This window comes from Gekko japonicus, unplaced genomic scaffold, assembly GCF_001447785.1.
Source record: "Gekko japonicus isolate JY-2015 unplaced genomic scaffold, Gekko_japonicus_V1.1 scaffold1123, whole genome shotgun sequence".
Lineage (NCBI taxonomy): Eukaryota > Metazoa > Chordata > Lepidosauria > Squamata > Gekkonidae > Gekko > Gekko japonicus.
Genome location: NW_015165858.1, coordinates 496,623 through 521,389, shown reverse-complemented (window position 1 = coordinate 521,389; position 24,767 = coordinate 496,623). Strand labels below are relative to the sequence as shown.

At 41.8% G+C, this 24,767-nt stretch overlaps 1 protein-coding gene across 1 annotated transcript in view; it reads left to right on the top strand.

Moving 5' to 3' along the window:
- Positions 1–24,767, top strand: part of MGAT4A (mannosyl (alpha-1,3-)-glycoprotein beta-1,4-N-acetylglucosaminyltransferase, isozyme A) — an 81,541-nt gene that overhangs the window by 55,318 nt on the left and 1,456 nt on the right. The window contains exons 5-14 of the mRNA XM_015411195.1: positions 1,964–2,010; positions 2,686–2,799; positions 3,989–4,064; positions 5,786–5,900; positions 6,670–6,800; positions 8,241–8,348; positions 9,841–10,034; positions 20,748–20,826; positions 23,228–23,294; positions 24,092–24,204. Coding sequence (XP_015266681.1) covers positions 1,964–2,010; positions 2,686–2,799; positions 3,989–4,064; positions 5,786–5,900; positions 6,670–6,800; positions 8,241–8,348; positions 9,841–10,034; positions 20,748–20,826; positions 23,228–23,294; positions 24,092–24,204 — 1,044 coding nt within the window. The remainder of the gene's footprint in view (positions 1–1,963; positions 2,011–2,685; positions 2,800–3,988; positions 4,065–5,785; positions 5,901–6,669; positions 6,801–8,240; positions 8,349–9,840; positions 10,035–20,747; positions 20,827–23,227; positions 23,295–24,091; positions 24,205–24,767) is intronic.

The window sequence follows — 24,767 nt, the reverse complement described above, 5'->3', positions numbered from 1 at the left end:
AATGGAATCATCCATGTGTTGCTTAACAGCACAGAATGTCATTTAATGACCAGATGAACTGCAAAAATCTTCCAGTTCCCAGAGCAGATTTTGTTAATCATATAGATTCATAACTAAAACTTGGAATACCTTGCTTCAACAAATTTAATTAAAACTATGAATGTGCTAATTTGTTAAGATGATTTGTACAGAATAAAATAAGTATTATTGGTTCTTTTTACCTTTTGGGGGAAAAACACACACCTTGATTGCTAATCAAGAAGGCTTTTCTCTGCAAATACTTTGGTAGGCTGTTCCAGTAAGTCTCTATTGCTTGTTTAGTAATAGAAGCTAGGATTTGGCATTGAGCCAGCAGCAGGCACCAAATTTTAGGCAGTGTGCATTTGATGAAATCTACTTCTGAATAGCATATAGAGGAGATTTTTTGCCAGTGAGGGAAAAGTCAGTCATTTTACAATCTCTGGGCTAGAATAATTAGATGTTTAATCTACACATGTTGTGGAGAGATCACCATTTCTTGGTTCATAGACCATTAAATTATGTACCTGGGGGAAAATGATTCATCCTCTAAATTGGTTGTTATTTGCTGCTACTATTGATATGTGCAGTGTGGTAGTGCCAATGATGCAGATTTCCTGTTGCCTACTGCTTGTGACCCAGGTGGCAATGGCAGATGAAAACAGCTGGTAAAAAACTCTTCGTATAGCCACTGCCTTGGACCTGGCAGTTTGGGAGAGAATAAAATAAACTTTGCCTTGATACTTTATGTAGTGGATGCAGTGAAGTCTCAAGATAGTTTCTCCCTTAAAACTTCCCGTAGTAGCTTCCTGGAATGAATTTTAGCTGTGTTCGATGCAGTATATGTCTGGTTGGCAGAAGTAATTGCGTTCTTCACAGCATTCTCAATTGTTCAGATCTGTGCCGAGCTTCCAAGCTAAGCAAGAGACCTGAGCTAGCTGCCACCGAGTGGACTTGCTGCTGTTTTCCCATTTCTTTAAAAATATACTGGGGAAATTTGTACATACTGATTAACTAAATGCAAGTTTTCCCCCCAATGGGAAAAAATAGCTGTTCCCTGGATCTGTTTCAGGTGGGGAAAAGGGCAAAAGGGCAAGGCTTTAAGCCCCCTCTGCCCATTTACATTGGTCCTAACTTGAAATGGGCTCCTATGCACCTGAGAACCCAACTTCCAGTGCATGTTGTCCTGACAAGACAAGGGGCAAACCCTTAAATGTTGTAACATATAGGCCCCAAGATCTTTTTCTTAAGTTCTTCATATCAAAAATACATGCTGCATTTATGAATAGTACATATGTATTTAAATTGCTATTTTTCTTAACAAAAGGCCTGAAATCAGGCAGCTATACATTTCCTGATCCTTGTAGCATTTTATTTTGCCAAGTAAAATAGTAACTGAAACATACTGTATGTACATAAGATAAGTTTTTACTAGGTGCATCATCAAGAAGAAATGGTGTGGTATCTTAAATTTGTATACAAGTTACGGGTATGTAGAATACGAAAAATCCCAGTTTTTTTATACAACCTTTTTATGGTGATCATCTTGTGTTCAGAGTTGCCTTCCTCTTGGGTAAATATGTGACATATGCAATTCATAAACAAGGCAAGATAAGTATATTACGTGATGATGTCTTCTTTGACAGCCTTAACATTGCAGTGTGCTTATTTTGAAGCATATGGTAAAACTGTGACCTGTAAAAGCCATCTGATGAATCAGCATTGTGCTGAATGTCTTCTAAGGGTGAAATATTAATCTTCTGGTATCTTGTGTTTTCGCAAACAAATGGGGTTTTTAACGTTCTGATAACTTAGTTGAACAAAAAGTGATGCTGTTGTCTGAATACGAAGAAGAGGCTGTAAGAATTATACAAGTAATTTAAAAAAATCTGTAATGCACTTGAAAACGTTGCTTTAAAAATAGTTTTCATTTCTTTTTTTTCAGACCGATCTTGATTACGTAAATGGCGTTGTTGCAAGCCTAGAAAAAGAGTAAGTGAACATTAGATAAATTGTCATGGAACTACTTTGTTTATGAACTGATGTTTCTTTTCACAGTTGTTGGAGAGTAGAATTAATAATTGGATATGTGTATGGGTTGCATATTATAGGAAATCAAATGGGGCAACTAAATACTTTTATTTGTAAATGGGATTAAAGGATTCAGTTTGACATAAGGAGATTACATTGGCATGAAATAACTGGATTGCTTGGCATCTGTGCCTAACCCTGGTATGCTGACACTGAAATATAGAATGTCCAAGTAGCTGATGATCCGTTGCAAATAATAGATTATGGGTAGGAGCATGGAGCCCAGTTAGCACACCAGAGCACTGGGCTAAGTTTTATTTAGGGTATGTTGTGCTTTGTTACATTCTGTACCAGCATGCTCCACAGAAGGGATGGGGGAAGGGAACAGCTGTGAGAGGGTAGGCTTGAAGCCAAGGAAGTCACCTCTCAGGTCTTTAAGCAATATTTATAGCTTTAAGTATTTATCTTTATCAGTAGTTAGGCTGATAGATGGTGACTTGCCCAATTCATGGCTGAATGGATGTTTGAGCACAGGCCCAACATTCAATTCATTGCACCATACTGGGAACTTAGAAAGGAGTGTTTTGCAGAATATATATATGCAATATCTATTTTAAAAACTTTTATGATTTATAGATTTTCTGCTGAAATAAGTTCTGGGTTAGTGGAGGTAATAGCCCCACCTGCATCATACTATCCTGACCTGACAAACTTAAAAGAGACATTTGGAGACTCAAAAGAGAGAGTCAGGTAAGTAGATTCTCTTAGATTGTGGGGGCAAGCATATGGCTTCTTTGTCATTTTTGTAAGACACATCAGAAATGGATGTGATAGATTCTGGTTTATTTGCATATCATATTCATGAGCAGAATGTAAGCCAAAGTAGGGCTGAAGAGCATGCTAACTTTATTATGTATTATACTATTCAAGAATTGCTACCCTCAAACAGAAGAATCTTGAGGACTGGATCCAAAGCCAAGTGGAAGCAGCTTTTGATTACAGAAGTGGGCAGGCTCTGTGGATAATCTCTGCAGTCATTCCCTCCTCAGGCCACTTTTCACACTGTTCCCAGGGGTCCCTCAGTGAGTGCAACTTTGGAGGGGGCACAGGGGGCTGCCACTGAAAGATGGAGATGGGGGAAAAACATTCCAGGAGCAGAACACCATTTGCAGTTCTCTTGATCCTGCCTATAAACTTTGAGGTTGTTCAAACAAGTTTTGTGGATGACACTGCACTGGGGGAGCTCATTGGCAGTGGTGGTGGTCTCCCAGGAGCTGGCAGCTGGCTAATGGGAAGATTTTGGGGAGGCTGTGCTGCTTCTGCTTCTGCTTCTGCTCCCTGCCTGTAGGAGTGGGAGCCAAGGAGGTGGAATAGCCTAACTCCCCTCCCCCCCAAATTTCTCTCAAGTGCCCACTTTATGCTCTAGGTCAGGGGTGTCAAACATGCAGCCCGGGGGGAGGATCAGGCCCCCGGCGGGCTTCTATCAAACCCACAGTAGAACTGGCTGTCTTCTGCTTCTTCTTCCAGTTCTGCTGCTGCAGCATCATTGTAGGTTTGCAGCTTATAGATGTACACCTGAACAGAATACTCAAGATTGCAACAGCACAGACATTTTGATGCAATAATTCGGAGCAAGAGGTGTCAGTTATCAGACACTGTTAAATAAGCAAAATATTGCAAAAGTGCTAATGTTTTAAGCATGTTTTTATTTTAAGTTAAAAAAAAAACCTTTGTGTTTGTGTCCTTTATAAAGTTTATATCTCTGCTACCTGGCATTACATTTTATGAGACACATGGCCTGGCCCAACAAGGTCTCATTTATGTCAGATCCAGCCCTCATAACAAATGAGTTCGACACCCCTGCTCTAGGTAACTGTATGTCTTTAATGCATATAGGCATGTTAAACTTTAGAAGTTATGAAATTACCTTTAATTTCAGATGGCGGACAAAGCAAAATCTGGATTATTGTTTTCTTATGATGTATGCACAGAAAAAAGGTGTTTACTACATTCAGGTAAATTATTATTTGAATTATAAAACTAATATATAAAGGTACATGCAAGTGGGGCTAGTACTATTATTAGCCATTTCTTACTTAGATAGGATGTATCGAAACAGGTAATATGCATTGAGGTGTTTGTGTGCATTATATCAGAAAATGAAGCCACTTGGGACTTGAGGTTGATGCATATTTTTGAACTTATTTTAGATAATAAGGAAGCTAAATCTAAGCAACATTGATTTGCCTGGGTTTTAATTTATATTATTTTACAATTAAAAAAAAAGGATTCAAGATCCACTTTCAGATTTTAGCTACTAAACCCAGAGTATGTTTTATAACTTCAGAAACATCTGTAAATTGCCAAGGCCAGGTTTTATAAATAAGGCTTCACTTGTTGCATAAGGACTGCAATAAAGCCAGGCAGAGGGACTGAGATGCATATGCTAAGTTTTACACAGTGTTAAGTAGCTGATCCTGATGGGGTTTTACAAGCAAAGAACTACAGAGCTGTACAATTAGGGCTGCCAAGTCCCCCCGGGGGGGGTGGAAAACCCCTGCCCCAGAGGCACGTTCCCCGACGTCGAGGAATTGGGCCCCGGGGGGAACCCCGCCCCAGCGTGCACGTCACAGGGAAGTGATGTCATGACTCCAGGCACGCTGGGGGCGGGGCCACGGCCATACAAGGGAAAACTCTATGGTTTTCCCTTGTATGGGCGTGGCCCCGCCCCCAGCGTGCCCGGCATCATGACATCACTTCCCTGTGACGTGCATGCGGCGCGCGCTCCGGGATCCGCACGGGAGTCCCCCACCGGCAAGGTAAGTGCCACTTGGCAACCCTATGTACAATTTTTAACTTGGGTTTTAAGTCAGAAGAGTCAGTGTGGGTTATTCACAAACTACTTAATGTCCCAATGCAGATGTCCCAGGGCCATGTTGTTGTTATTAATCAGAAGAATGGGGAGGGGGGATTTGTGAGGGGGGGAAACATACGCCAGGCTTGTGAGGTGGTCTTCATCGCCAAACCATAATGTAGTGATTTCAGTGTGTGACCTCTGAACTGGGCCGGTGAATCTAGCAAGGATTTTTCACAGTCAGTCAAAGCCTGCCAAAATGAATTTTATTCTTTATGCAATACTGCAGTATTCTTCAGAGAGCCAAGTAGTGTCCTTTCACCAAATAAAGACCATGTTCAAGGAGGGACATGGTACAAGAACATTGCTGAATTATTCTTTGCATCTTTCTGCCAACATGGTGCAGTTTTAGGTTGAACATTTTAGATTGTAGACTGTAGACATGATCCCTGCATTATAAACCTTAATATTTTATTTTATTACTTGGGATTATTATCAATACCTTATTTTTTAAAATATGACTTAAAGGGGTCTGTTTGATCCAAATATCTAAAGTATTTTTATCACAAGGATAGGAGAGATCCTGCTGATGTTATATATGTTTTTAAGTGCCAGATAGTATATGGGGTCAAGGCAAGGCAGCCTTCAATGTATTCAATTGTTTCCCACCCATTCATTTAATCTGTAGGTGAACAATTTTAAAATAAAGCAATTATTGTCATCCTTGCCTGGTTTCCAAATGCCATCATAGTACATTGCCCTGGAGGTCAATCAGATGGATAGGTTTAAAATATGCTTGAAATGTGCTTTGTCTTTTTTCCCATTTCACCACTTCTCTGTTTTGTTGGTCTTGCTTTTAATGTAGTTGTTTGGTTTCCTTAGCTTGAGGATGACATCGTTGTCAAGCAGAATTACTTCAGCACAATTAAAAATTTTGCGCTTCAGTTGTCCTCTGAAGACTGGATGATTCTTGAGTTTTCTCAGCTGGGATTTATCGGTAAGTGAATTTTTATTTGAAATGGGGCTGAACTGGAAATCTTAGATTGACAGTCTTATGCTGAAGATGAAGCATAAAAATGATCTAGAGCTTCATTTAATATGCAATACATTTAATATTTTTAAAAGATCCTCTAAGTAGTTCATCCTGTAATTCAACATGTTAGGTTGTTTGAAAATTATCGTGATATAATCCAGCCATTGACAATTCGAATAATTTGTATACTTGTGGCTGCAGGCCTGAAATAAATGACAGATTCTTAACTTGCATGGCTTAAATGGGCTTCAACCTTGTAATCATTAGGCTCCATTAAGTTCTAGAATATGACCTTGCATTCAGAGTTTAAGAATCTTCATTTTTGAAAAAAATAATTTCCCCAACATTCTTGAAGAGAGGAAAAATACTGGGTTTTGTTTTGTTTTGTTAAATATGTAAAGGGCAAGGGGAAGGTCTGCATAGCACTGTTCCTACGCTCTTCCCAATTCCCCACATCTTCAGTCCCTGTCCTTCTGTCTATGTACTCATGCCCCACATGATTCTAGTTCCAACCTTTTTTGAAACAAATTTGTGGCAAAATGTGTAAAAAGTATTCAACAGATCATGTGAGTGCACAGCTCCACGTTATCAGATACAATAACCTACAGGTTACTACTTCTTCAGTAATTTAAGTAAGAAGACTTTTAGTCAAACTAGTCCTTTCTCTTGATAGGCTGGTTTTACAGTTTTAAAACACAGGGCAGTTGCTGATGCTGTTTTAAAATTCTTGCAGGAAAAATGTTCCAGTCTCCAGATATTACTCTCATTGTTGAGTTCATATTTATGTTTTATAAGGAAAAACCCATTGACTGGCTCTTGGATCACATTCTTTGGGTGAAAGTTTGCAACCCTGAGAAAGATGCAGTAAGTTCAATTTGAAGTTTAAGTGTATTTAATCAGGGCCTTTTTTGTAGAAAAAGCTCAGCAGAAACTCATTAGCATATTAGGCCACACCCCGACAGCACAGATCATTAGCATATTAGGCCACACCCCGACAGCACAGATCATTAGCATATTAGGCCACACCCCATGTTACCAGAAGTGTGGTCATCCAGCCACACCCACCTTTTGCTTCTTATTCTGTTTACCTTGTTTGTTGGTCAAAACCCAGGGCTTTTTTTGTAGCAGGAACTCCTTTGCATGTTAGGCCACACATCCCTTATGTAGCCAATCCTAATGAGTTTCTGTTGGGTGTGGCCTATTGTGCTAATGAGTTCCTGCTGGGCGTGGCCAACTCAGGAGCCAGCCGGAACTCCGTTCCTGTGCGTTCCTGCCCCAAAATAGCCCTGTATTCAATATTTCTGGTGGGGGTGCTGTATGTTACATGCTGTAAATGTGAGAAAGTACATGTAAGAGGAAGGGAAGAGAGGTCTCTTTCCCATTAGGGTATTATATAACCAAATGGAATCAGGTGTTATACAGTGAAATTGGTGAGAGGCTCTGAATCCTTGGTCACTAGCCCGTGTAGAATCTAAACAAAAATGGTTAGCATCCATGGGCGGGCAGGCATAGAAGTTCTCCCACATTCCTTTCCATTGTTGCAGTTCTGGAAAAACATGTTCTACAATGGAGGATCATTATGGGCAAGCAGAATCCAAACTTACTCATTGCACTAGATACTTTCAAGAGCTGTCTTTCCAGTTGTTTACTGTTGTCCCACTTTCAGACAGTATTCAAAAGAAGCCCCTGAAAGTTAACACCCTGAAAGATTCTTCCTAGGGCTGCAGAGTACATGCAGAGGAACCACCATGCTGGGCAGGAAGGACCAAGGGACGAAGTAGCTCTCTCCTCCCTTCAAGGATGCTGTGCTTGCAGAGGAGGAAGGAGGAGCAATTTTACCTCCTTGTTCTTCGTCGTTCCAGCAAGCCTAACCCACATGGCTGTTCCTCTGTGTGGGTCCCACAACCCTGGAAATGACCTTTCCAGGGTCAGAAAGAACTGCAGCAGTTGAGAGGAACATGGGGAAATTAACCTTCCATGCACAGAATGGTAGAATACTGTCCAATGTCTTCTTTTTAGAAAACAATTATTGTACAGCAAAAGCAATGGAAAACTAATATTTTATAATTTCTTTAGATCTGTAGGGATTAGAAGGCATATTTGGGCAGGGATGCAAGGAGGAGTTAGGTGCTGAGTGTGCACTCTAAAACATCTGAAAGATGCACAGTTCCAGGATGATGATGGTTAAGTGATATGGGCACTTGATTCCATCACAGAAAGTTTCCATTGGTTGTAATACATGTGTCTGCGCCTTCAGCACAAGGGATGACTAATTCTATCCCCCTACACCTATTTTCTTTTAAGAAACATTGTGATCGGCAGAAATCAAACCTAAGAATACGCTTCAGGCCTTCTCTTTTCCAGCATGTTGGCCTGCATTCCTCTCTAGCAGGGAAGATTCAGAAGCTCACAGTGAGTACTTGACATATGACATATTTCCTTCCTCACAACATCAGTTCTCAGTAAACTGGTCCATTGATCAAAGTTGGTGTGAATTGCATAGTTGTTCCTAAGCATGGGAGAGTGGTTAACAGAACTCTGTATTCTGTTAATCTTCTCTGATGTCATAGTCTTCCCTGGTTGAAATGTCTCTGCATAAGTATTCCAGTGGGGTAGCTGTAGTAGTCTATTGCAAAAAAAAAAAAAATAGTAGTGGCACCAGCATTCATAAAGGGTTAAGACATGATACATGTTAAGAACAATTGACTGAAGTTATTAAAAAGAGGGTCTCTTGGATTATTAGGAATTATAATGAACGAGGAATCCCAAATCTCATCTTAAAATGGGACAGTAGGAATTTAGTTTCATGATGAGTTATAATTCAGCACTTTTATGTTATGTATTCCTTTTGAAGTTTTTCTTGTAAAACAGTGACTTTTAGATCTGCAACAATATGTCCAGAAAGATTAAAGTTAAAACAACCACTTTTTATTATTGCAATTTCTTATGTCAGATTTGTGTTCATTAATTCTCTCATATAGGGATTTTCATATTTATCAAGTGTAGACAGGAGAAGGGCACTCTTGGCACATGATGGTATATATTAAATTGAATGATGTGCAAGTAGATGAGCCCAAGATGGTGTAGCTGATGTAATTTTCTGTAAAAATGAGGTAAAGTGGTTTCTTTCGTCATATTGTATCTGAAGAAGTGAGTTCTGTCTGCATAAGTAAACACTGCTCTAGCTTATTTTGTGTGTTTAAGTTCATAGGTTGTGGCTTTCCAGAATATTATGCTTTCCTTCAACCATTGCAGCTATTTTTGTTGAGTACAGGGGCTGAACAGTTTGCATTTTTAAATTTTTTCTCTTTGTCCTCTAGTCCATTTATGTTAACACTAGGTTTTACATTTTGAACTTCCCTATAAGAGAAACGCGCAGTTTCATTGCTAAAGACTATCTGGAGTGTTTTAAGTTGCTTTCATTAAGGAATGGCCCCTGGAGTGAAGGAGAGAGCTCAGTATGAGAGCACATTCTTTGCAAACAGAAGGTCTCATGGTCAGTTCCTAGTATGTCCTGTTAACAAATTCTCAAACAGAAGGGATGGTACAGATGTCTTCTGCTGAGATCCTGAAGAGCTGCTTCCTGTAGAGCAGGCAGCATTAATCCAGAATCTAGATGTACTAAGGGTATAAGGCAGCTTCACGTATACATCTGTGAAGAGTTCCAGCAGTGCAATTCAAGTATGAATTCTTTAAGGAAAAACATTGTAACAAAATTGTGCCTGAGTAAAATTATTTCCTAATAGGTGTCTTGATCTTATTTTTAAAAAGTGCTTTTAATCTCAAGCCTTTAATTGCAAATGTTTTGCAATAAAATATGCAGAAAATGGATAATATGTTGTACCACCCCAATCTAAAGACCCATGGCCACCTTAACTGCATTTCTTGTCTTCTGTTCAATTAGGACAAAGACTTCTTGAAACCATTACTGCATAAAATTCACATGAATCCACCTGCAGAGGTTTCAACGACTTTAAAGGTCTATCAGGGACATGTGCTTGAAAAGGCCTACATGGGTGAGGACTTCTTCTGGGCAGTTACACCAATTGCTGGGGATTACATCCTGTTTAAATTTGACAAGCCTGTCAATATAGAAAGGTAAGTCTTGCTTGCTTTACAGTTCGAAACGGAGCTTATTTTGAATATTGTCTTAAGATATAGTTGGGGCAACAGTAAACAATTGGAAAGAGAAATCTTGAAAGTACCTAGTACAGTGAGCAAACCTGGATTCTGTACTTCTTGCACATAATGATCCTCCATTATAGAGCATGTTCCTTCCAGTGCTGCTTTTCTGCTCATGTAAGATAACTAACCCCTGTTCTGGAAAGATAAGCCGTATTTGTAAGAGGGATGTTACTGGCTATACAGAAATGTGATGGTAGTTGAATTTTGGGATGGGACAGTGATATAATCCAAAAGCTGACCTAGGAAATAATTTTGAGTGTAGTGGTGCGAGACAGAGGCTTCTCAGCTTGAGCATTTTTCATCCCTTGACTGCTTTCTTATGTTGGTGCTTGATTCATAATACATGTTTGACCTAGTTTGTGTGCAGTCCACAGCAATGCAATCTCTCATTAAAAAGAATAGAGCTGTAGTCCACTCCTTCACATGCTCCTGATACTCTGCTGTCTAGTTTTCAGTCCCATCTATACTCTGGTTTCTCTTCAGATTGCATAAATCTTTCGCCTTTAACTGACAGTCCCATCTGAGGCACTGACCTTCTGCCCCTGCTTCATGAGGGTTGGCAGAGTGGTGTTCTGCCTCTGGTTGGGAAGTCTGCGTTCTACAGAGCAGAGACTGCTTTGGCTGCTGCTAACTTGTAGAGACATCTCTTGGTCTACTTGAAATTATCTTGTCCTGCCTAAGAAGCACCCTCTGACTCTTTGTTTCACTGGTGGGACTTGAAAAGCAAGTGTGTGTGTTTTTGGAAGAGTCTGTTGGATAACCCTCATCCAGCCTTTTTGCAATTTTTGTTTTTCCATTTATTCCCCATCTGGCCCTTATCTTTCTCTTTGAATCCCATGTGCATCTATTTGTAACTTCCTTTGCTTAAACTCATTCCCATGCTTTCCTCCTTCCTAACCCTATCCACTTCAGCAGGCAGGAACTTTTGAAAAGCAAATCTTTGCAGTTTCTGTGCTAAGAGGAAGTTTTTATTCTCCATGCTACTGAAGACTGATTTGAATTAAGCATCCAGATGTTTAATTATTGGTTCAGGGTGGGCAGAATTTCTAGCCTCTCCAGGGTAGCATGGAAAGAAATGAAGAAATTCTTTGGGAGCATTTTTTCCAGAATAGTTAAGGCTGGGCATCTATTAAGCAGCTAGAATGAAAAAGAGATAGAATTTGTTGCCTATGGGACAGATACATAAAAATACAGAGATTAATTAGCTTTGCAAACTTGCCAAAACATGATCTGAGAAGCCAAATGCAGGTGCTTGGGTGAATTGGACTCCCCCCAAAGGTGCTGTATGAACTCCACAAAAGATGCATTTGGGCTTCACATCAAAGTGAGTTTGAGTAAAGGCTTCCCAAACCAGAAAGATTTAAACTGTGCTTTGGGCATGGTGAGGAGCCAGAGGAGCAGACAAACACAGAAACAGCCTGTGTGTCTGTGCCCATCATGGACAACCATCTGGTTGTTGTGCTATCTGAGTATAGCCACAGTCTTCCTATTCATCTCCTCCATTGCAGCAGTAATGATACAGCACACTATAATATTCAGGATACTAATAATTAAATATGTCCTGTTCTGTATCAGGTAGCTCTACTTAAGTACTCCTGATGCACTATAAGAGTGGGAAGCAGAGTACAAATTAGTTGTTTTCTCTCTCAGCAAAAGGGGGGAATTATTTCAAATCGAGGAAGATTGATTTTCTATTCAGTTTGAGCAATTAGGTTTTAAAACCACTGGTTTTCCATCTCAGGTAGCCAGTAATTTAAACATGACCATTTCAAACTCAATTTTTATAGATTTCCCTCTCTCTAGGATATCAGTTTTGATTTGTTTCCTATTGACAATATAATTAGTAATCTTTAAATGCCGAAAAATGACTCTACTTTACAGAGGCTTCTATCTTGAAAAGCAGGTACTGAGGATCCAGGGTGGTTCTTTCAACTGAAAATGGTTGATCTTACAGTATTTTACAAGATTGCTTTCACAATATTAATTTGTATAGCAATCAGTTTTGAGGCACACATATATTTATGACCAGAAAACAAATGATGGGATATGACCAGGTCACAAAACCTGTTTATATGTAAATGTTCATGTTATTCTGTAAGGAGTTTGTCACATTGCACCAACAGCTTAGTCTCTGCATTCAGAATTCTGAAATTATTACAACTGAAACAAATCAATATTTTTGAAACGAGAGAGAGACAATGAACTATGACAAATTGTGGGGTTACAAAGTCAGGAACTAAGTAATTAAGGGATCACTTGCAGTACTGCTGACAGTTGACAGGAAGACGTTCAATCCTGTTCTACTGAATGGGTCTTATTTCTGATACTTTAGATCTCATTTTTGTGTGTGAATGAGGCATTGTGAGATTTCAGTACGGGTATAGTTGGATATCAAGTGCAGAACCACAGTTCCAATTAAAGGTGATTGCAGAAAAGTAGTCATTTAGCAACACAAAACAACTCTTGTTGGGGTAGTCCCCTGGTTTCTGTTGTCTAGCAGTGGGCACAGTTGGTTTGCCAGCTGGGGATTCAGGATAAATGCTGGGACTAGTAGCATTCCCATGCTATGAATCTGCCATATAAGGTGAAGAGTGCTCCCATCAAGGACTAGCATTTTTGCCCACTAGACGGTCAATGGCGTACCCAACATCATACCTTCTGTTCCATCTGGATAAAGTCTGTCCAACTTCATACAGTTCACCACAGGTCTAGTGTGCTTCTTGATGGAAGCAATCACCTCACTTGGATTTCATGAAAAGGCAAAAAGGTACTCAGTGTTGTTAAAGTACAATGGCAATTCACTCTGTTTTGCCTTACAACCTCTCCCAGTGGTTTCATGTAGATGCTGGAGCACGAGGATCTCTGTGAAAAAGTTCCTAAAAATAAGGACAATCGTCTTCTAGTTCAGTTTTCCAAAACCTGCCCTTGAGAAAGGTACAGGCTCATCAGAAAAGTGATGCTTCCAACCCAAGGAAGCAATCCAGAAGGATATCATGGACAATCGTGTCGAATGCTGCAGGGGGATCAGTGAGAACTGACAATCTCGTGTGGCCACTCACCTTATCAGTCTCTTATTGCAGGCTGCAGCACTGTATTACCATCTTTCATGTAACATAATCACATGTATCTTTGAGTGAACTTGTATTGAACTAAGACTGCCACCATCTTTCTTAAAACAATTCTGTTTGTTTAGGAGCCATCCCTGGAGAATATCTTACTTAGTGGTATTGTGTATAATGGCAGAACATATTAACAAACTTAAGCAAACATGGTAAAAGATGCATCCTCAGTTTTCACACATGATGATGCACTTCGTGTATGTTTTTCCGCGTTAGAAAAATGCCATGTGTAATATGACCATCAAAGATGTACATTTTGAAAATACATTTTTTAAAAAATCAGCTTTAGTATAAAAGAGCCATAAAAGCATTTATGTGAAGGTTTCATTTATGAAAATCAGGCCACTGGAGGAATTTTGACCTTTCCCAGAAAAACAGTTCATTCAACTGTGAAAACTTATAGAGCCCAAATAAGATCTCTGTCGTTATACGGTCCTGCAGTGTAGGATATAGATAAGCAAGTATATAATAGCAACATCTCGTGGTACCTTAAAAACTAACAAATTTATTGTGGCATAAGCAAAAGTGAGCCAGAGCCTACTTCATTAGGTACCAGAGCAGGAGACAAGCTCTGACTCACTAAAGCTTATGTTGCAATAAATTTAAGGTGCCATCATAAGATGCTTTGTCATTTTGGATGTAGGATAATAATGCAGCTATTCCTCTGGACATAATGTTGATGGGATTTCCCCCCCCCCCTTAAATTCTGTTATGCTTGGAGCTCATGTGAAATTTAGCGTAGGTTTGGATCCTGCAGTAAATTTCTGATAATGGAAGAATGGTGATTTTTTGTCAATTCCCCTTCCCACTGCAGACACCCAATTTGCTGTTGAGTGCCCCCTGTCCCCCGAAAGTGGAATTTCAGGGAGCATGGAGAGGCATGGGGGAAGGTGAAAAGAGTGCTGTTTGACTGGCAGATTTAGCTTGAAATCCAACCCATTTTTTGTGTATATGGGTATCTGTGATCCTAGCCTTTGTGCTCAGATAAACATTAGTTCAGCTACCCTTCTCTACTGAACAACAAAAAAACCCTTCTCAAATCTGAAAGCAAGCCCACTTTATAGAAGCTATAAAAGACATTCTTTCATAAGCAGAGATACCACCTAGTGGCATAATATAATGGTTTCTCCCTATTACTTAACACTGGTATGCATAGTATATTAAGAGTATTTCTGTATGCATGTTCAGTTTTCCACTTTCCAATGAAAACACATCCCAAATATTGCTAGATCCACTGGTTTGGTACAGCCAGGGATCTCTGCGCACAGCAGAGTTCACTAGGCTACACGAAGTAGCTTCGTGTATGCTAGCAAAATTACAGGGTTACATGGAGCCACTTGTCAGTTTCAAAGTGTAATGTAATACCTTTACATTCTAGATAGTGCAAGGAGAGGCTGCTCTATGTGTCCTGACCTCTCTATATGTCTCTAAGTCCTATCTCTGAAGGCTGAGGCAGCAGACAGCGTATACTCCTTCACTTACAACAAATATAAAGTAACATGCATTCATAGACAAGATGTTGCATAAACACACAGTTCTTTGTTGTTATTTTGGCTTGTCTTAATAAAAGGCAGAGGTCGATTCGGGGGGATCGCGGGGGATCGCCATTCCCCCGGGTGAGGGGTGGGGCACACGATGAAGCCCCGCCCCTGCTTCCGGCCGCCTCGCTTCCGGCCCTCATTCAGCCAGGAGGAGGCAGAAGAGGGAGGGTAAGTTGCTTCCTTCCCCACCTCTCCCCACCCCTGACTGCCTGGGACCAGGGAGGGCCTTGGCGGTGCTTCCTCGCACTCCCGCCGGCCTTGCAGGTCCACCGCCAGGCCCCTGATGGAGCTTGGCAGTGGAGCCGCAAGGCCGGCTGCGGCGGCTGGGACCGTTGGGGGCGGGGGGCTTGGCAGAGCTTCTCCGCGCTCCCGCCATCCTCGCAGCTGGTCTTGGTTTATAGCTGTTTTTTCTCCCTGGAATTGCCTACCAATGTTCCCTCTAAGCTGTGGAGTCTTGTGAGCAAAATTTCTACTTTGTGAGCCACTGGCATTAAAGCTGTGAGCGAGTGATTTGGCTACTGCATCAGTTAGTTTGCCTCTGGAGCCCTCCTTCCTGAGTGAAGAGAAAAATATGTGAGCCAGAGGCTTAAAAGCTGTGAGCTAGCTCACACTAACTCAGCTTAGAGGGAACACTCCTGGTAACTGGAATGTGAATAGCTACATATTTTGTACTTCATCTATTACCAAACAGCTTTCCTTTTTGGCACTCTGGTACTAGGTCTTCACTGATGTGCTTGTTGTTGCTTTTCTCTCAACAAACCAGTTACTGAAAATAGATAAAATTGTGTTGAACTTCTATCCTTTTTACCTGACATGGGTGATTTGCTTGTTTTCCCCCACATGTGCCATCGCCAGCTCTGAGTTGGCAATACCTTGGAGATTTTAGGGGTGGAGCCTAAGTGGTGGGTTTAGATTCAGAGGAATTAGCTGTGTTAGTCTATTTCTGCAAAATAGTCCAAGAGTTCAAATAGCACCTTTAAGACTAACAAATAGCACCTTTAAAACTAACCTTTAAGATTAAGACTAACTGAGTGGTGGGTGTGGCCTTATGACACACTTCCGGTGATGGCAGGGGGTGTGGCCTTATGACATACTTCCGGTGATGTCAGGGGGTGTGGCATATGCTAATGAGTTATGCTAATGAGTTCCTCTGGCTCTTTTTCTACGAAACGACCCCTGATAAAAGGTATTACATGGATTTTTGCATTTCAAGTTTGCTTTCGACCAATGTGGCTACCTCCAGTCAGTATCTATTTTGGAAACACTGATTTAGCCCATAAAAAGAGAAAAATTGTTCAAGAATTGCTCACTCTGTCCCCCATATTACTCAGTTTGGCTTCCATTAACTTTTTAACTAGTACATCATCTACAACTATTCTTAACACAGTGACTTCCGTACTTTCTCCTTGTTCTTAGTCTTTACAATTGGAGGCTGCTGTTGCCCCTTTTTCTTCCCAGAAGGTCAAAGGTGCAGTGTCATAGGAGCTCCAGTCAACACCATTATCTATTGAAATCTGCCTGGCATTTTACACAGGGTGCAGGCAAGAGGCCTTAAAATCATGGCCTGACCTGAAATGGCTTTTTCTCTCCCCTCCCCCAACTTGACAAAGAGTTCTAGAGTTCTGGAGAATTGTTTTTGTTGGCCCTCCTGGAACTTATCCACCAATCACTTTTTTATAATTTATTGATTATTTATGAATGGCCAATGTCTAATTTTGTTATCTTATATATTATGTATTTTTATATGCAATTGTTATTTTATTATTGTAATGCACCCTAAGCCTCTGGGATAGAATAGAAACCTAACAACAACAACAACAACAATAAAAAATAAAAAGCTTGTGAGATGTTTCTTGTTGTTTTGGTCAGTCTTAACGAAAGGTATTATATGGCTTTTGTTTTGGATCAATTCAGCAAGTATTTCAACATTACAGACATATTAAACTGTCAATGCAAGATGAGTTCATGCTGTTAATATGAGAAACTGCAGTCATCAGGTATTGTTCTTGTAACTCTAGCAGTTATTCAGCAGTAGTTATGCTGGAAGTTGATGGCTGTTTAAACTGAGTACATTTTATATCCATTTTCTCTGGTTCCTTCCTGAAAGCAGTCTCAAAATAATGCAAGTCCAGTGGCACCTTAGACTCACAGTATTTATTCCAAATTTAGAGTCCAGTGGCACCTTTAAGACTTGCACACAAAAGCTCATACCTTGAATAAACCTTTGTTGGTCTTAAAGGTGCCACTGGACTCTAAATTTGTTCTACTGCTTCAGGCCAACACGGCCAGTGTAAGCAGTGGTGAGTCAGAGCTCACTTATTCAGAGACTCAGCATTGTAAATCCATCAAACCTGGTTTATTTACACAACCAAAAAGTGGGAGGAGGAGGTGTAATAAAAATGTGCCAGTTCAAAAATGAGATTCAATCCAAAGGGAAATCTGTTACCTCAAAATGGGTGCGAGATGTTTCCAACTGTTGTTAGATGGTAAAAATGTGAAATCTAGTGCAGCATGAAGTTAGATAAGCAGATGCTATAGGAAGTTACAGAAATATAGCTTAAGTAATTCAAATTTGTATGAGGTGGGAAATGCTCTCTGTATCTACTCTTTACACTGGACAGACAGGTCAAGTCCTTATGCAAAAGAGTAAAGGTAAAGGTAAAGGTTCCCTTGCTCGAAAGCCAGTCGAGTCTGACTCTAGGGTTGCGGTGCTCATCTCCGTTTCAAAGCCGAAGAGCCAGCGCTGTCCGAAGACGTTTCCGTGGTCATGTGGCCGGCATGACTAAACACCAAGGTGCACAGAACACTGTTACCTTCCCACCGAAGTGGTACTTATTTATCTACTTGCAATTTCTTGCTTTCGAACTGCTAGGTTGGCAGGAGCTGGAACTAGAGATGGGAGCTCCCTCCATCTTGCGGCACCCGGGTCTCGAACTGCTGAACTACTGACCTTCCACAGCCTGCAGTTCAGCGTCTTAACCACTTGAGCCACCGCAGCTCCTATGCAAAAGAGTACATGGACACAAAAATGACATTAAAGATCACAGCAGCCAGAAACCAGTGGGTGAACATAATGATATTTTAGTGCATTCTGCTACTGCATTGGATCCCATGGATTTGTTCCACTAATGGTAGCACCCAGGGGTCTTTTGGGGCCAGAGCGCACCGGAGCACCGCTCCGGCAGCCCAGAAGCCGCACAGCAAGCCTCGCCCCCAGCTCCCCATGCCGAAGTGCTGGGGCCAGGGGCAGGCCCAGAGAGCGCCGCAGCCGGGTTCCTTGGGCCCGCACCAGAGCGCTGAGGCTGGGGGCAGGCCCAGAGAGCCCTGCAGCCGGGTTCCCCGGGCCCGCGCAAGAGTGCTGGGGCAGGGGGAAGCCCGGAGAGCCCTGCAGCTGGGTTCCCCGGGCCCACGCCAGAGCGCTGGGGTCGGGAGCAGGCCCGGAGAGCCCCACAGCCGGGTCTCCCGGGCCTGAGCCGGAGCGCTGGGGCCGGGAGTAGGCCTGGGGAGTAGTTGGGGCCGGGGGGAGCCTGGAGAGCCCCGCAGCCGGGTCCCCCGGGCCCGCACAGAAGAGCTGGGGCTGGGGGAAGCCCGGAGAGCCCGCAGCTGGCTCCCCCAGGCCTGCGCCGAAGCGTTAAGTAAGGGATCAGAGGGTGGGGGTGGCGGGGGCTTGATGGGGGGCTGCGAGAGCCTCCCTCCCTTTATCTCTTTTCCATCTTTCCCTCCTTTCCTTTTCTTTCCCTCCTTTTCTTTCTCTCTTTCCCTTCTCTTCCTTCCTTCCTCTCTTTTCCTCCTTTCCTTCTCTCTTTCTTTCATTCCCTCCTTTCCTTCTCTCCTTTTCCTCTTTTCCCCCTTCTTCCCTTCTCTCTTTCTTTCCCGCCTTCTTCTTTTTTTCCCTCCTTTCCCTCCTTCTTCCCTTCTCTCTCTTTCTTTCCCTTTCCTTCTCTCTTTTTATCCCTTCTTTCCTTCCAAAGAATTGTGAAGTACTCGAAAGGTACTATAGGCCTCAAACTCAAACTACCAGCCAGTGGTGATCCTCAGTTGGTGGCATATGTAGATTCTGACTTTGGAGGAGATCTAACAGACAGAAAATCCACCAGTGGAAACATATTCTTCTTTGGAGAAGGAGCCATAAGCTGGATGAGTAAGAAGCAAGACTTAGTAACAATGTCTACTGCTGAAGCTGAATACGTGTCAGCTGCACAAGGTTGTCGAGAGCTACAATGGCTATACTATCTGCTGACAGACCTGGGACTAGACGTACCAAAGCCCATGCTAATGTATGAAGACAACCAAAGCTGCATTCAGATGTCCAAGCAAGAAGGCATGAACATGCGCACCAAACACATTGACAAGAAATACCACCTGGTAAGAGAACTGCAAAAGGCTTTGAGACTCTAAGGAAGAAGATGAATCTCGTCGGCTGAGCCATGAGACATCGAGAGGGGGTGTTAGAAGTGGAGGACTTGGCGCTGTCTCCTGTCTCAGACTTGAGAAGATGGCACCAAAGAGTTTAGACAGATAGAGAGGTCAGGACACACAGAGCATCCTTTCCTTCCTGCTATCTGATCCTTTCCTTTGAAGTAGAATGCTACTCTTAGGGGCAATTTCCTTTGCTTCCGCTCCCACTCTCTCTTCTCTCCTCCATGCATGAAGAAGGTGCTTGATCTCCATTTTGCACCATGGAGGCTGGACATACGTCCAGCATCCAACACCATCTAGTTAGTTAGAATAGGTAATCTCTTACCTGCACTCTCAACCATGTATTTCCTTTAATAAATGTTATTTAGTTTTTAGAACTGACTGCCCACTCCGTGTGACTTTGTAAGTCTGCCACACCAAGCCCCAAGCTCTGCTGTGTTTAAGCCTTTGTGCACTCTGCTGTTTTTCCATGGTTCCCTGGCAGTACCTAGTCCAGAGAATCCAACACCTTCTTTCCTTCTCTTTCTTTCCCTCTTTCCTTCGTTCTTCTCTCTCTCTTTCCTTCACTCTGTCCTCCTTCTGTGGCCTAACTCTAGTGAGAAGGGGTTTAAACTTTAAATCCCTTCTCTCTTCGCTCCCCCTGTGCAGGCCAGCTGGGGAAGGGAAGGGAAGGGGAGGCGTTTGAAGATGCCTCCCCCCTTTTGCTTCCCCTTCTGACATCACTTCCGGTGATACCAGGGGACGTGGCATATGCTAATAGCTTAGTAGCTCATTAGCATACCATATGCTAATGAGCTCCTGCAGCTCTTTTTCTACTAAAAGACTCCTGGTAGCACTTTCTGCCAGCACAATGTGCTTTTCCCCAAGCAAGAATTCCCCCTATCTGAACAGGGCCTCTATGTGTGGGTTTTTAAATTTGCATTCTAGGGCCATTGTTTAGATTTAAATCAGTTAGAAGCCATCAGTATAATTGAATTAATACTTGATTGTGGAATCAGAGGCATACATAAACCTCATTCGGCTGTTAGATTCTTTTCTGATCACTTTGACAGCCGTATGAAAGAACATTTACTGTTTTAATTAGTTGGATCCAATGAACTGCAGAGGGATTCATGGAAATATCTCTTGTCCCTTTGTTCCTATACCCAGCATCCCCTGAGGATGAGGGGACACTCTGGAAGAGAGTGGGGTACTCTATGGGAGGGCTGCAGGGTGCAGAAGTAGCCCCTTCCTTCTTTTGCCTGGCCACTTGAAAAATGGGAGGTGATGCTTTCTACTGATTTCCCACTCCTGCTTCAGCCCTCTGCCCCAGTGTCATATTCTACTCTGTTCTTGAGCATCCCCTGATTGGGTGGGGGGAGAACAAAGGCCCATACGGGAGCCATTCATTTACTTGTTCCATTCATAGTTCACCCAGCCTGTTTGCATGTTTTACTGTTAAATTCTCAAATATTTTTGAATATCTTCCAGATTTCCCCACCACCAACCCCTCCCCAATTTCTCAGTTGTGACTGATGTGGGTATATTATGTATTTTTATATTTCTAGATACCTGTTCCACAGTGGTAACCCGGAGCATCCGGGGGATATATTCATTAATACAACAGTAGAAGTTTTGCCATTCAAGGTATGGTTGCAGAGAAGCCCATTATCATAATCATCAGAGTAACATGAAAGCTCATGACAGTTTTACTGTTGTATGAGAATATGGCTGCTTATTTTCCTGGAATTATTAGCTACTAATCCTATTTTTAAAAGTTATGGTTCAAATAAGGAATTTTATTTTCAGAAAGGGAGAACTCGGGATCCAAACAAAACTTGGGGGAAATTGCCGATAATCAAAAGGGGTTAGAGCAAGATGAGTAGCCGTGTTAGTCTGTCTGTATCAGTAGAAAAGAGCAAGAGTCCAGTAGTGCCTTAAAGACTAACAGAATATGTGTCAGGGTATGATTTTTTTGTGAGTCTGAAGAAGTGGGCAGTGACTCATGAAAGCTCATACCCGGCCACGTATTTTTTAGTCTTTAAGGTGCTCCTGGACTGTTGCTCTTTTCTACCAATCAAGAGGGGTGTTCTCAAAAAAAAAAACAACTTGTTTGAAAGTTCTCATCATCTCTTCCCTCCCTCTTCCCTGTAACTCCTAAAATCACCACCCCATGGTTAAGTGATGCAGAATGTACATAACAAAAGTATATGGACTCAAAGCTGCATAACTAGATTGTGGCATTTGGCTTCTTGAAACACAGTGTTCTTTGTATTTGTGCAAGGAATAGGTTAAAGGTAAAGGTTTCACAACCCTAATTATAAATGGGACTATTATTTTTCTAAGTTATGTGTTTTGACCAAGACTGACTGTCCAGCTTTCCAAAATGGTAGTGCCTTTTCCTCAGAGTTACTTATTGTTGTTTGGTCCTTGGGGGCAGATGCTTCTCCTTGATGTTGAAGGAAAGATTTGAAAATGTTTTCAAGGTAGTGGTGCTACTTCTGTTGTGCACAGATTTCTAGCTGGACACTTATATTACGCAATGCTATCAGTTACTGCTGTTTTCATAATGGCATCATTATGCCACTTTTGAGTGCACAACTGTAAGGAAACTTCCACCTTGACAAAGGGTAGTAATGGGGATGGAGATGACGAAGGATAGAATAAAAGAATGCCTGTTTAGTTCAGAAACTTAAACAGTGTAAATTCACTGGCAGAAGTATGTCACATTTTATAATCATGCTAGCAGTTTTACCTATCCCCCCCCCGAGCAGAAGGAGTTAGATTACTTCCTATGATAGGGTTTCCATTAGAGTAATATAAAAATACAGAACATGACATCATCATCAGGCTGCAAGATTAACTGCCCCCTGTGTGGAAGCTAATGAAGCAGGACTGTGACACTTGTAGATATCCATATATCTCTTGTATTAGTAGGTGTTGCTGTGTGCTCAAGGAGGAGATGTGTGGCTGCCATTTTGGCATCAGCTGTGCGTCTCCTTTAAGTGTCTAGTTCTGACCTGAGTGAGACTGGGAGGCACTTTGGATGGTGATGCGATTCTGATTAAGTCCAAGGCAATATAACATAAACAAGACTTATAGTCAAAGGGTTGGATTTAGTGCAGTGTTTCTGTGGGCACAAGGACCTCCACCCATGGAGTGCTACTTCTGCCTCTTGTGGCAGCCCAAAATGCCCCCAAGGGAGCTGCAAAAGTCATGCTTTGTGGATAGAAGTCTTTGTGTCCACAGAAACATTGTACTAGATCCAACCCAAGATTATGTTGGATCTTAACAGATGGCTGAGAACACTCATCTACAGCAGTCTATTTGTGCATTAAATACTACTTTCTAAGCTTTGCATAGCTTCACCTCCAAGTGAAATTATAGTCCATTTCTTGAACACCATCTCTCTTGTCACTATACATACGCAGAAACTACAAAATAAATAAATCTGTTCCTATAAGTAACATCTTGTAGTGCAGCAGACTCATCTGAGAACACCTAAGGGGCTAACTGAGATACATTTTTCTTGGGTAGGTTGTTGGGTTGATAGATATGGTCCGGGAGTTCCACGCTTCCCAGGCCTGTGGGGCCCTGTTTTGGATCACGACTGTGGTGCGTGAGGAAAGGAAAGGGAGCTTCAGTCTTCTTCCCCCATGCCATTTTCCATACCTGAAACTGCCCCAGGGAACTGCTATTTGTCCCATTGGGGAAATTTAACATCTAATGACAGACTACATGTCAAGTTTCCAAAATTGGCAAATAGCAGCTCATAGGGACCTTTTCAGGTCAGGCACCCTGAACCGGGCTTTGGGGCTGTGGCCTCCTCTCATGAAGTGGTTCTGATCTGAATTGTGTCTGTGCACACCTGGGGTGCCTGGAACTCCAATATCTCCCATATTTGTTGACCTGAGACAGTGACCTAGGGAAATGTATCATGACCTTAGGCCCATAAACAGTCAAATACTGCAGAAAACGGGCTTTCTGTTTTGTATCTTACTACCTTATTGTGTAGATTGGTGCTTATGTTGTACATCTTGATTTTCAGAGTGAAGACTTGGTATTAAGCAAAGAAACCAAAGAGAAACGATTAGAAGATGGATATTTCAGAATAGGTAATACTGGTACATTGTACAGAAATGGTGACTACTGGAGATTTGTTTCATAACTATGGCAGTTCATCTTCTGGCTCAGTCCTATCGGCTGCTGTTCTATTAGAGGCCCTTGGAAGTGGAGGCGAGAGAAACAAGAGCCAGTCATAGATCAGATAGTAGTGCAGCTGTTGTCTTATTAGGAAAGAAAAGTCCCATTATGGCATCTTAATAACTTTATATGCTGACAAAAATTCCAGACTTCCCTAAATACTGTAAAAGCACTTTTCAGGTACCTAAATTAGTTGTGTCCTTGTCCCAGAATATATATTTTTCTTAATGAATACAGTTATGTTGCTTTTCTTAGTTGGAACTGAGAATGTATTAATTTTCTTTGATAAACAAATCTCCCCCTTTCTAGCAGTTCCATTGACACCTGTGATATGTTATTTGAAAGTAATATGTTTAGGACTTGTGTGTAGGTTGCTTTGTCATACAAGCTTTTTACACTATTTGCTTTATTTCCCTTGATGTACAGGAATCTAATTTGTTAAACAGCAGTTTTATGTTGGCTTAATTTGTACTACAGAGATCTGTAACCTTTCCAGATAGTGCTGATGTATGAACTGAGCACACATATCGACTTTGTATAGGTTGCAGCACAGTTTAAAGAAGACCCTGAGCTCATGCAAAGTTATGCAGCTGAGCTCTTCGTTTTGCCAGCATGACATTAGACTTGGGGCTCATGAAATTTCTGTCAGCAATTGCACTTCAGTTTCCTTATGCCTGATTAGAATATGTTGTTGTGGTTGTTTTTAAAGGCAAATTTGAAAATGGTATAGCAGAAGGAACCGCTGATCCCAGTCTAAATCCTATTGCAGCTGTCCGACTTCTGGTAATACAGAATTCTTCAGTCTGGGCAATTCTAAATGAGGTAAGATGTAAACAGAAAAGCCTTCTCTTATTAGGAGTGTTGAGCTTACAAACATTTCTGCTTTAAGCACCAGAAATGTAGTGTGATATCCCATGACCCTTATTTGAATAGGGGCTTGGGTTGGAGCCAGTGGAGGGTTTCCATGGACAAAAGGGGGAGGTGAATTTTACCAAATCCTTTCTAATGCTGTTCCGGGGGGGCTGTTCCCCCAGAAACAGCATCAGGGGGAGCAATTTTGAACTGCAGCAGAAAGGGAGAGGCAAGAAAGTAATTCTAGTGGATCCAAGACTTATGTATGCAGAAGATCTCAGTTTCAAACTCCTGCATCTCCAACTAAAGGTCCTCATGATGGAACAGTGGTTAAGTGTGTGGAGTCTAATCTGGGAGAACTGGGTTTGATTCTCCACTTCTCCACTTGCAGTTGCTGGATGACCTTGGGCAAGCCATAGTTCTGGCACAGCTGTTCTCTCGGACAGTTCTGGAAAGAGCTCTCTCAGCCCACCTACCTTGCAGGGTGTCTGTTGTGGGGAGGGGAAGGGAAAGGAGTTTGTAAGCTGCTCTGA